The sequence below is a fragment of the Calidris pugnax genome, unplaced genomic scaffold (genome assembly GCF_001431845.1).
Source record: "Calidris pugnax isolate Ruff unplaced genomic scaffold, ASM143184v1 scaffold25, whole genome shotgun sequence".
In the NCBI taxonomy this organism is placed as follows: Eukaryota; Metazoa; Chordata; class Aves; order Charadriiformes; family Scolopacidae; genus Calidris; species Calidris pugnax.
Genome location: NW_015090805.1, coordinates 7,056,485 through 7,072,030, shown reverse-complemented (window position 1 = coordinate 7,072,030; position 15,546 = coordinate 7,056,485). Strand labels below are relative to the sequence as shown.

Here is a 15,546-nt window from a genome sequence, read left to right as displayed (position 1 = left end):
TCCTCTGCTACAGTGGTACCAACGGTCAAATCTCTTTCCTCAGGAAAAAGAACAGTATCGTCCTGCTGGAATAAACAAAAAAAAACAAAACAAAAAAAGCCGTCACTCATCATCCCAGAAACGTGTCACCATCAACTCAAAAATCACATTTTTGCCTGAATGCTTCTTTTTGTCCATTAGGATAGCAAATAACACCTTTAGTACTTGACCTGCAGCCCTCAAAAGAGTGAGTCTCTGTTGCAGAAATAAGGATCACTCACATTCTCGAACGTTGCAAGGGTGGGACTCAGCTCACTAAAACAGCTACGATTTTTCTCTCTCCTTTTTTTTTTTTTCAGCCAGTTGTTTACATTTTCATTTGACAAGAGTTTGCGTGCAGCCAGTTTCACTTCTGCGCCGAGGAGCGGTTTCACTTCCCAGTCCCATGTGCTGTCATGATGATACCGTCCACCGCCTCCTCCAGCCGTGCAGGGGCCTCTGTGCTAATCCCTTCCCTGACAGCCTGACCATGTGTGTAAAAGTGCAGCCGCTGCCCCGCTGCTTGCCTGCGAGGCACCTGGTGGACCTTCTCTGCTTAAAAAACTTGGATTTGAAATGCACTCATTTGAAATGTTCATGTCTAAGATGTTCGGCACAAGGCATTGGTCTCGGTTGGATTTTTTGAGGTTCCTTCCCTCAGCTTACTGCTTCTACTACCTTCATGTTATTTTTCCATCACATCAATCTTGTGAACGTGCTTCGACAGAGATGCCACAAAAGGGTGACTACTTCTGCTCACTAAAAAACTTACGGCAGTTGGGTAGCAGGAGATATCTCTTGTGTGTACTAAATGGTCATGGCCATAAATTTTGCCATTTATCAGGAAGGGAGCTGCAGCAGAAGATGGATAGGAGGGTGTCTCTGAGCTTCGGGACCTAAATGAACTAACTGAGAAGAGGCATAGGGTCAAGAGATTTGGCACTGGGGTGGCAAGAAGGAGGTCTCTGAAGACAGGGTGTCCTACAGTAGTCAGCTTAGGGTGACGCCCAGTAGTTAACTTAGACATTAGTCACTTTTGTATGCCAACATTAACAATCCACAAACACACAAAACCACCGGGAATCCCCCTATATTGTAATGTTGTCTAATTTCAGAAGAGAAGCTATTTCAAACTGTGGTAGGAACTTGGCTGGCAGGTACATCATTTGTACTTTAGCACCCTTAGGTTTAGGTCCTACGTAAATACCAGCTTTTAGGGTTTGCGATGGAGGTGAATGTGTTTCTGTGGGTACGTGCACCAGAGTAACAATAATGTTTGACAATATGAAAAAAAAAAAGTGGGCTTGCATCCTGTTCTGAAAGACAGCCCAAGTGACCTGTTTTAACTGAATTTTTGGAGTGGGCTGCCTTCTTAGACTGAAAGCCTGCAGATCAAGTTTGCAAAATGGATTTAAGCATTAAAAGACTGGGTTGAGGGGGAGACCTTTTAATGGAAAAGCCAAACAGCCTCTAACTATAAGTGGAGTTGCTGCAGTAACCACTATAAAATTCTTATGAACTTGGGTGGAGACAATAATTACAGAACAGGAAGAATGAGATGCTATGGGGTGCCTGGTCTCTGCAGCAGAGCGGCAGCACAAGGAGATTACAGCTTGAGTCTTAAAATGCAATGCTTATGGTTAAAATATTTTTAAGACTTGAAGTGTATACATGCCATTTATACAAATGTACATATCACTAATGTTTGAACACAGATTTTGAGAGGGTGGAATTACTTTTCCCCAAAGATAACTCTAATGGAAATCTCTGATGCTTCTACGAGTGTGCTACCCTAAAATCTGAACCTCTGCTTTTGAGCTGTGACCTACTACATATCAGGGAATTTTGACTTTTTTTTCTCACTGAAATATCATTTTAGTTTTAAATGAAGTGCTTCTCTCTACCGGAGCTTGGGCTGTTTGTGAATAAGTGGTCGGAAATGACTTAGCCTCCTCGAAGTGCATCCAGCTCTAGGGTGGAACGAAGAAACGATCATTCAGCAGACTGCTGTGTCACTGCTGAATAGTTCAGGGAAAGGGAAAAACAGCAACAGGAACACCAGACAGAAAGGACAGTTCAAAATGAAATGACTTAAATGCAAAGCTACCACCTTGATACGGAAAATGCCTGAGGTTCCTTAAGCCTAATAATAGTCCTTAACCCAGCTATAATTTCAAACCATTAATAAGCTTTTTTGAGGTAGAAATTATCACCCGCACTTTATAGGTGATGAGAAAGACATGAAAAGGTTAAGGCCCAGATTCACAAGAGGATTTAGCTGCCTGAAGTGGGATTCAGGTTCGATTTAAAAGCTTAAGTCCAAAATTACACCCCCCACCCCTCCCACCCCCCTATCCAGGTGGTGCCTAGCAGCAGATGCAGAGGACATCTGAGGGGGCTTCCCCTGCTGAACAGAACTGTGCCCTCAAGGCCACCAGCTCAGCCTGTGGGAAGAAGCAGCTCGACATGGGCAGTCTGTCCCCAAACTCTGAGCCCCTCTTTCCCCCTCTCCTGGGGTGGTTTGGTTTGGGACCTAAGGGGTTCTCTGGCTGACTCAGTCTCCTGTGGTGGCCTCTTCTCCTGCATTTCCCCAGGGAAGCTCCCTGCTCTGTAGGATGTGCCTCAGATGTACGCTTTGCACCTCGCTGAAGTGCACCCTGGCCAGATGGCTAAGGTGGGGTGGCAGGTTCCCTGGCTGGAGATCCTCTGGGCAAAGAGGTCTTTTGGGCAGAGGAGTGGCACACACCTGGCTCCCAGGGTCAGTGGCTGCAGCGTTTGGGGCGAGGGAAGTGCCTCATTCCAGTCTCTTCCCCAAGGACTGCTTTTGTGTTTGAACCCATGATTTCTTCACCCCTTGAAGCCCTGTTCTCATCCTTGGCCTAATTGAAAGACTGGGAAAACCTCAGTGTAATGGGTCTTGTGGTTTTTGGCATGTCCTGTTCTGAGGCATCTTCATTTCATGGTGCATTGTCCTGTAAAACTAGACAAAGCCCTATGAGACCTGGATTTTGTCTCAGTCCCTCTCCCTTTTTCCAGTGCTGTCCAGCATACCATAGCACTCCGGCATGGAGCGGGAGCTAGGAACACACATGCTCCTTGCCCTACGGAGCGATGAAGGCCATGACCTCTCAGCATGGCTGCAGGAAGAGGCACCAGGTACAGGGAACAAGGAAGGTGTGAGTTCACTGGAGGAGCAATGCACTGCTCTGGATATGAAACTTTTATGATCATCAGGGTCATTTTAGCAAGTGAGGGACTTCCACCTGCAGTGGCCTGAAGCAGGTGAACGCCAGAAGACAACCTGACAAGTCACTTCTTCAGTAGCTAGCTGAGCGTGGGAGTGTGCACTGAGACTGTTTACTCGGAGTTTATTTTCTTAGAGGAAGGACTCCTCCATGCTGTCATTACACTAATGCAATGCGCATTGATTGCAGAGCTCGAAAGAGGTCTGGGGTCACTCGATGGATATCCATGGAGTCGGTGATGGGGGAGATAACACTGCCATTACAAACTTGGAACCTGCCAAGTTCCACTAGAGACAACCTTCAAAAGTAGAGCAACCTCTGTGGCCTCAGATATGGACACAGCTTTGTTAGAGTTGTGGTGCATCAAGTCTAGCCTGTGGAAACTTTGTGGCCTTGCCAAAGCGTTTCCTTCAGTTCCTCCCCAAACTTCAGGGAACCGCTGTGCTCCTCCAAGCACCGCCCTGCTGAAGAGCTCTTATGGCATCAAGCCTTCAAAGCAGCTGCTTCCCTCCTCCTCACCTCTCACCCCAGCCTCCTGAGCCTCCTCCCTCTTCCCTATGCACTGCCCACTCCTGCACAGCATGGCAGGTAGACCCCATCCTCAGAGGGAATGGCAGGAAAAGGCAGAAGGAATTAAGGATAGTTCCCAGCATCGTGCTTTGAGGCCAAAAGCTGCTCCTGTGATAAAGGCTTGCACAGGAATCCCAAAATCTGTGCTGAGAGACATCAGCTCTCAAAGGGGATGGGTAGGAAGAACATCAATAGAGGAAGGAGGACAAGAGATGGAGATTGATGCAGGACAGAGATGAAGGCAATAAGGTCAATTTGGAGAGGCTGAGAAAACTGTGTTGACATAAAATGATGGGAAAAACGGGAGAATTAGGATGGGACCAAAAGAGGTGGAGAGTTACACAAGCTTAAGGTAACAGAAATAAAAGCCAACTGTTTTTTTACTGCTGCTGAAGGGTTTTTAGAAGGGAACAGAGCCTGATTCAGACTGCTGAGGGTTTATGCACATGACTATGTTGGAAAAGACTCTCCTGACAGCAATTGTAAGCCACTGACTTGCAGCATCCTCACTTCTGCTAATCCTGAGTGAGCTGACAAGAACTGCATGCCAGAGGATAGTCAGGTGAACTTTGCTAGCCAGCCCTGAAGCCAGGGTCCTAATTCGTCTCTCAGAATGAATTATTTTGATGGCAGAATAGCAGCTGTAATTTTAGTTGCAATGCAGGTACAGACATATATAGGTACACACATATATATTTTTTTACCAGAACTCAAACAACCTCTCAAGGAGGGCACACTAAAATAAAAAGCAAAATAAAAACAAAGAAAAAAAAAGCTGAAGGGCAAACAGATCTCCTGAAACTATGTAACCTTTTCATCTAGAGAGGTACTTTGTTTTCCCTAAGCAGTATCCTGGTAAGCCCAACTCCTTTTATCACAGCAAAAAAAAAAAAGAAAAGAAGAAAATGCTCAGAGGATAGAGTCTGCCTCATCCTCATCGTTAGCCTGAGTTTCAAAAATGTACAAGCAGAGCTCTGCAGAACCAAAAAATAGATTTATTGTTATTGGACTGAGGGCAGTGGTTCAGCACTTGGCATGGCCACTGTTTACAGCAGTAATGCTCCCGGAGACAGGAAGTTCTCCAAATCGCTCTGCCATTATTTTTCTCCTGTTGACGCTTTCTGATCAAGAGTTTTTTCGCCCAGACGAAATTTTAAGTAACCCAGCAGAGAGTGTTTGGGAGCTGGCAAAGCCAGCCGCAGTCATGCTCAGCCGCACGGACCACATGATGTTTTCCCGTGTCAAACCCCCGCGCGGAGCTGCATCACTCGGACACTCTCTTACACAATCAGCGATTCATGCAGACCCGGCTGCACGTAGCGAGTGTGTGCCGAAAACCCTCCCATGGCACTGGTGCAATGAGAAAGTCTTCTCCCCTTCTTCCCTTCCCCTCCTCCTGCCACCGCGGCCCTGCCAAAGGCCAGCACTGAGGCAGCCATCGCCTTGGAAGGGCTGGGTTTGCTGGTCCATCTAAGGCCGACCCAGGCCATTTAGAATCATAGAATGGTTAGAGTTGGAAGGGACCTTAAAGATCATCGAGTTCCAACCCCCCTGCCATGGGCAGGGACACCTCCCACCAGAGCAGGTTTGAAATTGGCTTGAAATAGGCATCGGCTCCTCTGTACCAGCGCGGGGAGTCTGCACGCTGAATTATTCCACTGCTACTCCATTTCCACATAAATCTTAATTTAAACTAACGACACAACTAAGCCACCCTAAGTCACTTAAAAATAAAACCACCACTGCTGGCTTCTGTCTTTTAAGAGGAAAATCCACCATTCAGACCAGATTTGGGGGTGGGGGGGCAGAACAGTCCTGTGACAAGCGTCGACCCTTGAATGTGCACCCAGGGCCAGCACCCTTCCTGGCAGGACCAACAGTGGCAACCCACGGCCGAGCAGCTTTGCAGATGCCCAGCTCTCCCACCCCACGGGCCGTGCCAGCCGTGTCCATGCCCGGCGTGGTGGCAGGGCTGCAGGATGGCTCAAAGGAGCTGCCTGCTTCTCCACGGCCAAACCACCCTCCCGCTGGCCGTGGCACCCCGCTAGCACCAGACACTTATCCATCCGAAGCATAAATAAGCAATTGTTTTTTGAACTCTATCAATTGACTCTTTTTTTTTTTTTTTTTTTTTGGGTTTTGATTGCTGTTGGATTTCTTCTATTTTCGTCCCGTCTGGCAAGGGCGGCTCATTGTTACTCCAGTATCTGATACTGTGTCCCCTGAAGCATTCCAATGGCTTGGACCAGCACCCGGCCGGCTGCTTAATACTGATTTTACGACCCTGTTGAATAGCATCCTCCTCTGTTTTGCACATACTTTTATAATTCTGAATGCGTTTAAGTTAAAAAAATAAAACAAATTTCAACAAAGTGCTCAAATAACGCAACCACAAGCTGAAGCTGCACAGAAGGAGCAAAATTCTGACTTCAGAAGACCAATAAAAATAATTGGACTCAGAATTCAGGCCAGTAATTTCTGGGTTTTAAGTATTTTTGAGTTTCCAGCTTCAACTGATTTTTCTGCCCCAAAATTATATCCAGAAGGAACAGTCCTGATGGCAGAAATTTCTGATTATGCTTGGTAATCTCTCTCTCTCGTGTTCTCCTACCAGCTACACCTGCGAAAAGGGAGTACTTCTTTGGCTCTGCAGAAATTGAAAACTATTGCAAAATTTATTCATTACTTTAATCCTGATAGCTGGTAGGAAATACATACGTAGGCTTCATACTCAGTCCTTTCCAAGATGCAGTTTTTAAAAAGGCCTTGCTGGAAAGCTATAACAAAGCTCCAGCTCTCAGCTTTAGATTGAGATCTTCTGCAGCAAGCCAAGACACTTACCCATTAGCTACTATTATGATAACCTATTAATAATTATTTTCATCTGGAAAACATGTTTATTTGTTGGGGGTTTTTTTAATGTTACGTTCTACAAAGAAGATAGTTACTGGGATTAATGATTCCATGAGGAAAATATGTAATGCTCACCGAGCCACGAAGCTTTCCCTCTCCAAAATAACTATTTATTTTTAATTTTATCCAATGAAATTCTATGGTGTCAGGCTTTTTGCATCAGATTTATTTCATCATGGTAACCTAAACTGGTCCATTATACATTAATAAAACAGGGTGCTTTGCAGTAGTAGCATTTTGAAGTTTGAAGTGTTTGTGAACGGAGGGAGAAAAATAAAGATTAATTTTTTTTTAACCAGGTAATCAGGCAAGAGGGTCTGAGGTTGGCTGAAGTTTTAAACTACATTTTTCTTTCAGAAATTACTTACTCGGCCTTACAAGCCAGACGGGCAGGTTTTCCCAGTAGCATTCTCAAACTAGGGTGAGGAATAGTAACTCTGGAGCCCAGCCAATTCCAATGTAAATCTGTTTTGTTCGGGAAAGTGAGCCAAATTGCTTTTATACAACATCTCAATGTTTCAGGCGAACCTGCGATATTCTCAGCTCCAATTCTAGGTGTCAAGAAAACCAAGTGTTTAGGTTTGTTTTGGTTTGGTTTTTTTTTTGGTTTTTTTTGCAATTCTGGACAACAGGCACAGGCAGAGCAGCACGGTACAACCGCTTGATGTTAGATACGAAATGAATGCTGAAATGCAATTCAGTTCTTTAAGGCCAATATTTGGTTGGCGCCTCCACTGGGATTGACAGGTGTGATCAGGCCCCCAAATTGGGGGGAATCACTGTAACTCTCTCACAGTCAGCACAGAGCCACGTATTTACTGAGATGAAAACGTGGACATAGTGTGGAAACAGTCTTACAATTGAAACAGCCGTCAGACTGCCTTGCTAGATTTCATAGAAAGCCCACGGAAGAAAATTTAAACTACTTATTAGGAATGTCAAGAATGACAATTTCCTGCTCCCTTAGAAGGGAGAGAGCGGTGCCTTGCCATCGGTTCAGCAAGGCTTTTCATGGGGCTGGTTACACCTGGGCAATGACCGATGCAAAGGGAACTGTCACGGGTAGAAGCTGTTCCTTACCCTCCTACAGGGATTTTAAATCACCTGAGGTATACAAAGAGCCTCATAACTAACCAAACCGTGAACTTTCAATCATTGTTCACATAATACTCCTGGCATCGCATTATCACTGGTGGCAACTGAACTTATTCAAACTCAAATATTTCACAGCAAACAAAGTTTCGGTTAATTTTCCTCTAGCAAAGTATCAAAGGAAGCAATGCCCTTTGAAGCAGCTGCCGTACGCTTTAGGCTTTATACAAATTCAACAGAACAGCACCTCAGAAATCCCATACCAAATGCAAACAATCCCCACCTTTGGAAAACAATCCCCTGTTCGAGGAGTAAACAAAAGCATACATTAGTCACTCGCTCCAAAGATGGGCAGCCAATGGAGGTGATGAGATTTAACCTCCAAGACTGACTAATAAGCACGCAGCGCTCCCTTCCCAAACCACTCCATGGCTTACAGGAGCCCGAGCACCTGAATATCACACGACACACAAGGTTTGTGTCCCTGTGTGAGTGACTGGCTACCAGCAACCGCTTCTGGCGGGGTAAGGGGCTCAACGACGCTCCCCGCCGAGCTCCTGTGCATGAATAGGGACTGTTCTCTCTCAGCTGCTGGATTTTGACCTTGAAACTCACACAGTTCACTGTTATGATTTCTAGCTTCATTACCATGGCCAGGAACTGAACTACAGGTTTGTTTTTATTAGCTTCTCCGCCACTTTGCCAGCTATTCATTTGAATCTTCTAAACAGTCATCTCTGAATCATAATGCAAATTCCATTTACTGAAAAGGTGGTACCTTTAATATAACAAATGAACATGTTTAATGACTGATACTTTTAGACATTACAGCATCTCTCATGTTTTCAGTAAATGGATATAATTTTCTCTGCATTACCCTATGATTATTCTTTGCTAGCATTACGAAGCTACGTTCTCAGCTGCGGGTGTTTTCCACCAAGTGCATTTTGAAGACAGCCCAAACAACACGCTCGGAAAGACGTCTCCCTCTGTATTCTCAGCTAAAAATGCTGCAAGATACAGAGGGAACGAATCGGTGTTTCATTCTTAAAATTTATTTCCTGCTTGCACCCATGTTTCAACAGGGCCATGCTCTTCCAAAATTGCTGACTGTATTTACACTGGAAGAATATCTACAGATGCATTTAACTTCAAAGGCGAGGGAAGGCTGTTGTGTATAATCAGGGTAACTTCCTCGGTCTGAAGCCTGACCCATCTCCCATTTGGAACGAAACAGTTTGAGAGCGAGCGAGCAGAAGTGGGTCACCTTTGTAACTCTCCTGAAGCATGCTCATAATTCCATCCGTGCTCCTCAGAACCACGCGTGCCACCACGCATCAGGAGATGGCTCAGGTGCTCACACGGGGAGAGAGGGAGGGGAGAACAGTGAGAAGGGCTCAGCGAGCCCCGAGTATTTAATCTGGTTCAGAGAGGCACCAGCGCACAAATTGCTCAAAAAGGTAGTATACAGAAGCCGACGTAAGTGCAGCAGACGCTGTAATTTTGATTTGTGAGTGTTACAGCACTGAATTGTCCCTAAATAACACTGCTGTGTTTAGAACACCATAAAGTTACATCTGATTTTACTTAAAGATACGAACCAAACAGAACAAAAACACGCAAATAAATATCACACAAAGTCACACGGAAGATGTGACAGATTTTCATTCTTGACCTTAAAAGCGAGAGGCTGATCTTTTCCCCAAGCTTTTTCTGAGCAAGAGCTCACCAGCTTCTCTTCTGTGGGTTTGGCTGAATGCCCCCCCGCCCCGGCCCCGACCCACACAAAAGGGACTCCACTCCCAGCAACAAGGGCAGTAATGCAAGAGGGGCGCTTAAAATAATCTCGTAATAGAAAGGTAAACAGGATTGCTTGGAATTTATGGGGTCTAAAATTATGGACCGGAGCCAAAGAGTGAAGTTGCGAAGGGTCCTTCTGTTGATTTTACGGGCATTTGGATGGAGTTTTGTGCACCTGCCCACTCACATGCGCCGCGCGGGTCAGATACTAATTGCAGCTTCCTAACAACTTTTTTCTATAGTTCTAGCCTAAGTCAGCTTCGACTCCAATTTGTGACTTACACTCGTAACGCCTTTTTATTTACTATGTACTAGTAATGACTGGTTATCTAGGAGATACAGCACGTCAGGCATTAAGCTCGTCTGTTCTGTCCTATCCTACGCACCTTGCAGGAGCACCTTAGGTAACAGGGCTACTGCATACTGTTCTGTATCAATGCCAGAGAAAGAAAGGTCAAAAAAAGTGCCCTATGCCTTTACCGGGCCATGACACAACCAGAAAATTTTTAGATCTATGCAGGAATTACTTGTAATTTTAGGTTGTCTTGCTCTGTTACAGGGACCAGCTTTTGCAGTGTACCTGGGAGACTCGAGACAGTCATGAGTCGTCTTTACACAAGCTGAAAATTGTCATTTTAAATTGCAAATACAGTATTTAAACTTAAACATAGGTAATACTCTACTGTTTTAAATTTGACAGCGTGGCTTCTGGAGTCAAAATGTGACTTGCTGTCTATGTGATTTTTCTTTTTCAAAGGAGATGTCACTGTTTAAAAACTGAAGTCACACAGAGGACAGGCTAGGATAAAGCAAGAAAACCATCTAGCTAATTCTGTGCCTTTTGGAGTGGCCTATGCCAGATCCTGCAGCATTCCCTGCTGCAGAGAACTCGATAGACAGTGCCTTCAAATCCCCTCCACGTAACCAGAACTTGACATAACGGAGGAACGTGACCACAGTAGCTGATAGCAAACACATACCTCTTCCACTTCTTCCCACAAATCGGAGGTCGTTGAACCTTGCTACTTGGTTTTTCATGGCAGCTGTGGCGTTTCTGAGTTCTGCAGAGTAGTTTTCATCGTTTCCAGCCATCACCGTCACCAGTGTTCCATCGGGCACATCTCCCAAGGCCACCACCTATGAAACGAAAGAGCAGAATCCTCAGCTCCCTTATGTGACGCTTATTTTCGGGTGCACAACATCAACAAGTAACATGACAAACTAGGAAAAAGCAACAGTAAAAATCTATGTAGACTAAGAAGCCGTTTGAGGAAAACAGGAATCGCTTCCATGTAGAGCTATGGAAAAGTTCTTACACTGATGCACGTCTGAAGTACACGGCATAATGTGTTCTCCAACATGAAAAATACACAAAATAAGCATTCCAAAATATACTTCTGCAATTGCCAATAAATAAATTCAAGCAGCAGGAACCGATTCTGGTCTGATTTATACCAGTAGCATTACTTTTAAGCTACAGCAATGTCAGCACAATGATGGAAATGTAAAATTCAAGAGAAAACAAAACCATGCCAATCATCTCACGGATGCAGAGAGTCAGGGTCCCCACAGCTGCACCAGTTCCCTATCTTTTCCTCCCACTGCTCTAAGCAGAGCTGTCCCAGCATAAATTGAGAATAAGTGCATGGAAAAGCAGGCCTCAATTCAATGTTTAATCGCAACTTAATGAACAATTTCTTTTTTCCCTTTAGAAGCGTGAAAGCAAATCATTGACTTAAGACCTCACCCGCAACCTGATGGATGGAAATTGCAATCTGAACTAATGAAACCTGCAATCGCTCAGACAGAGCCTTTCACCTTGTCCAAAATGTTTGTGCTGTAGCTCCATGGTGCCACCATCTATCAAACAAATATTTAGGAACACAAGATTCACTGCATTTCTGATGCAAAGTGCAACGAGATATATAGATTCCTAGCCTTAAATTTTATGACTTGTATCTATAATGATCACACTGCTCAAATGATGAAAAAATAATTTTTTCTTGTCTTCTCGAGCAGGACTGAATTCTCAAAACAATTTTACCCTGCTGTAATTGAACGATGTCTGCTGTGTCTCTTGATTTACTCTGGCAAAAGAGCTTGAATTAGGTCTTCTATCATACTTTTTTAAAATCCTATTGCCTACAACAGTGACCTCAGGACTACTACCAAAAAAAAAAAAAAAAAAAAGAAAAAAGAGAAAGAAAAAAAAAAAATCTAGCTAGTTTTTATTTCCTCTTTTACACATTCTAAGAGGAAGTAGTCCTGCATCGTGTCCCCTGAGTTGCAGCTCGATATTTTTCCTTCCTCTTAGCATTTTCTAGCTTATGTCCATGCAGTTATAATTGGCCGAAACTCGTCTACCCTGTGGGAAACCCGGCAGCCACCTATTAGCCTTAATGGAGGGGTTCAGGGAAAACTAACAAAAAAAAAAAAAAAAGAAAGAAAAAAGAGAAAGAAAAAAAAAAAATCTAGCTAGTTTTTATTTCCTCTTTTACACATTCTAAGAGGAAGTAGTCCTGCATCGTGTCCCCTGAGTTGCAGCTCGATATTTTTCCTTCCTCTTAGCATTTTCTAGCTTATGTCCATGCAGTTATAATTGGCCGAAACTCGTCGTGGCCCGGCCTTATTTCTGTTAGTTTCTAACCACACTTGTTCTTTCCAAACAGGATCAGCGGCTCCTTCGCTTGGTCTCTCTCTGATGCTTATTCCCCAGCCGTTGCTACCTTCCATAATATGAGAGAGGATTCCTGTCCCAGGTATTTCACGGCCTCTCGTTCTATAGGAGGCTGCGTTTCTCACTTCAGTGCTCTCCCACTTGTCACCAATAACCCTTATTTTCACTTCCACATGCAAAGTTAAAATCACTGCGTCAAAATTCCCTCTTTATGCATCTATTTCAACTTCCTCTTTCCCATTCCTCTGCGGCCCAGGCTGTTGGATTTTTTTTTGTTCTCCTCTGTGTGCCGGAATGCGTTTCTGTGGCCTGGGCTGCACTCTTCACATTTCCTTGATCTTGGCATAAAATAGTCCCCACTCGAAATGTCGAAGCTCGTGAGTTTTCGCCTCGCACGGCATTGTGTCATGAGGCACGCTGGCTCACAGGGTCAGCAACTGCCAACCCAGACGGGCTCACCCAGCTCTTAAAAAGTTACCCTCCAACCCTAATGCATGCACATATATTAAAGACACAAGAAAGGGAAAGGGGAAAATCGGGGCATTACCCTCACCTCCCCGTGATGCAAATGTTTGCACGTTCATTTAAGGAAATAAATGCTAGCGTTTTAAGGGATGAGAAACCTTTCTGAGTCCAGGGTCAGTTGTCTCTTACAGGACAACTAGTTTAACTCACCGCTTTCAAATGACTTCGCAACCTCAGCGATAAGATACGTGAAGAAAATAGGAGAAACAAGTATAAAAATTACCCAGCACAGCAAAGAAACTAGAGTTAAAAGTCACAGACAATAGAAACAGAAATACAAACATTTACACTAGAAAAAAGACTAAACAGATAAGTTGGGACTTGCTGACTGGAGTTATCTAGTACTTTGTTGTACTCTTTAGCTCTTAAAAATATGTATTTCCAGAGAATCGAGGAGAGTATCAAAGTTGCAGCGCTGCCAGGTATCTAAATTACCTACTTCTGCTGCATTGATCAAACAAAATTGGCCTTTTAAATTAATATTTAGGTTATTTCTTAACAGCATTTGGACAATGACACTATATGGCACCTTATTAGAGTTATTATGTATTATTTTCTAACTTTCTCAGAATTATTCTTTTTTTTTGGAAAAAAAATAATGCATGGAAATGATCATTTTTAGTTTGAAATAATATCCTGATCCTAAAGATCAAGCGAGTGATTTTTTTCTAAGGAAACGTGAAGAGAAAACTCTCTCTTTTTATTGATGTAATTGTTGTTAGCAAATACTTGATAAAACTCAGCGCTTTTTTTTGGTCAGATGCAAATAAGATATCGGCAGCGTAGGAATGATCTGAATTTTTTAGTTCCTGTCCTAATTGATCTTTAAAATTACGACTTTAAAAAAATGCCTTTCCGAATGCTGAATGTTTAATACCAAACCAAGGGCGTTGTTTTATACGCAGGGGGTATTTCAGGGCTCAATTTCTCAGCAGTTCACGGCTCGGGCAGCACCGAGCGTCCCGGCGAGCAGGTGCCTCCCAGCACAACATTTCAGGAGCTCAGGAGGAAAACCCTCCTCTGGTTTTCTTTTTTTCTGGTTTGTTTGGTTTGGGGTTGGAGGGGGGTGGTGTTGGGGTGGGGGGAGAAGCTCTTGGGGTTGTTTGTTTTTTTTTTCCCTGGATGTTTTTTTTTCTAGGTTAAACTGTCCCGGTGCTACAACCTCTCGTTTTGGTCTGTTTGGAGAACCTGCCCCTTCACTCTGTTTGCAGAAGTTGGGAGCGGGCTTGCTGGTTAAAACAGAGGGTTTGCAGTAGCTGCGACGGGGGGGGGCAGGTAGGAACCCAGGAAAGCCACCTCTCGAAACCAGCCCCCGGCGTTTCTTTTCCATTTTCCACATAACCAGCGCCTACCTCCAGGAGCACCCCCAGCCCGGGAAGGCGAGGGGGAGCGGGGCTCCGGTGGGTGCCGGACCCCGCGGCTCCCGGTATCTCGGTACCGGGTGGGGATGGGGGGGGGCCGTGTTGCGGAACCGCGTTCCGCCGGAGGCTTGGGGGGCCGGACAGAAGCGGGAAGGGCCGCCTCTTTTGTATGTCTGTGTGTCCCCTTTCCCCGGGTTTGGGATCACATCCCGGTCACGGTCACACGTGGCACGGCGGGGAGCCGCCGCGGTGGCCGCCGCCCGCAAGGAAACCCCACGGGAGAACCCCCGGCCACCTTTGGGGACTTCGCTTATCTCCCTTCCCGGCGGGGCGGAGCGGGTTTTTCACGCCTGTTCCACGCCGTAACTCTGCCTTCCAGGAGGAGAGGTTCCCGAGTAATTAGCAGCGGTTGCCTAGCGCGTGGGTGACAGTACGATAATTAATCCAAATGTGAGGATTTAGGAAGGGACCCTGGCGCTTTAGTTCCTCCCTTTCCCCAGCCTCATCTATGCGTAAAACAAGGAGACTCCTCAGACATAATAAAACTTTTCCCTAAAGCTGCCTCCTCGGCGGGAATTCCCAAAGCTCCGAGAGCTGAACCGATTCCCTTCTCCCTCATTTCTCCTCCCCCCAAAAAGCTATCGGAAAGACTCGGGTTTGATCGCCTTTCAATAAAAAAAAAGTTGTACTGAGGCGATCGGTGTTGAACAGTGACCGCAAAAGAAAGCACGAACTTTACAAATCCCCATCCTAAATCTTAACCCCGGGGCTCCTGGGGAGATGCGTGTCTCTGCGCCTCCCGCCCGGGAGAAAAGGATAACGAGAATAATTACCTTTTCCTTTCCCCGCTCGGCAGCCTATTTACACCGGTACCGAGAAAAAAAATAATAAAAAAAGCTCATTCCAGAAGTTAGCGCTGGACCCAAGGCAAAAAAGAGCGTGACCAAGGGCAGAGGGGGAATGAATTTTACTTGGACCCGGGTAACGGGAAAACAAGGCCGGGTGAAGGGAGGAGAGCGCAGGGTAGGCCCTGACATTAAGTAGTATAAAAAACAGCTAAAAAAAAAAAAAAAAAGGAAAGGTATGAGTTTTTATTTCCCGCAGAGCCCCTGGCAGCCTAGCGGGGGGAAGCCCGGTACCCCCGGAGCGGGCCCGGCCAAATGCCACCGGGCGCTCGCTGCGGGCGGGTCGGCGGTGGCGGGAGGGTGTCCCCCGCCGGTGGCAGCCCGGTGTCCCCCGCCGGTGGCAGCCCCCAGGGCGCTGTGCCCGCAGCGGGACCTGCCGCCGCCCTGGACGGCTTCTGGGGGACCCCGGGATTCCTTTAGCTGCGGAACTCCCGTATCCG

At 45.5% G+C, this 15,546-nt stretch overlaps 1 protein-coding gene across 2 annotated transcripts in view; it reads right to left on the bottom strand.

Annotated features, from left to right (window-relative positions):
• RUNX1 (runt-related transcription factor 1) overlaps positions 1-15,546 on the bottom strand; it is a 174,474-nt gene that overhangs the window by 59,036 nt on the left and 99,892 nt on the right. For both annotated transcript variants that reach the window (XM_014938029.1, XM_014938030.1), the window contains exon 4: positions 10,619-10,775. In XM_014938029.1, the coding sequence (XP_014793515.1) occupies positions 10,619-10,775 (157 nt within the window). The remainder of the gene's footprint in view (positions 1-10,618; positions 10,776-15,546) is intronic.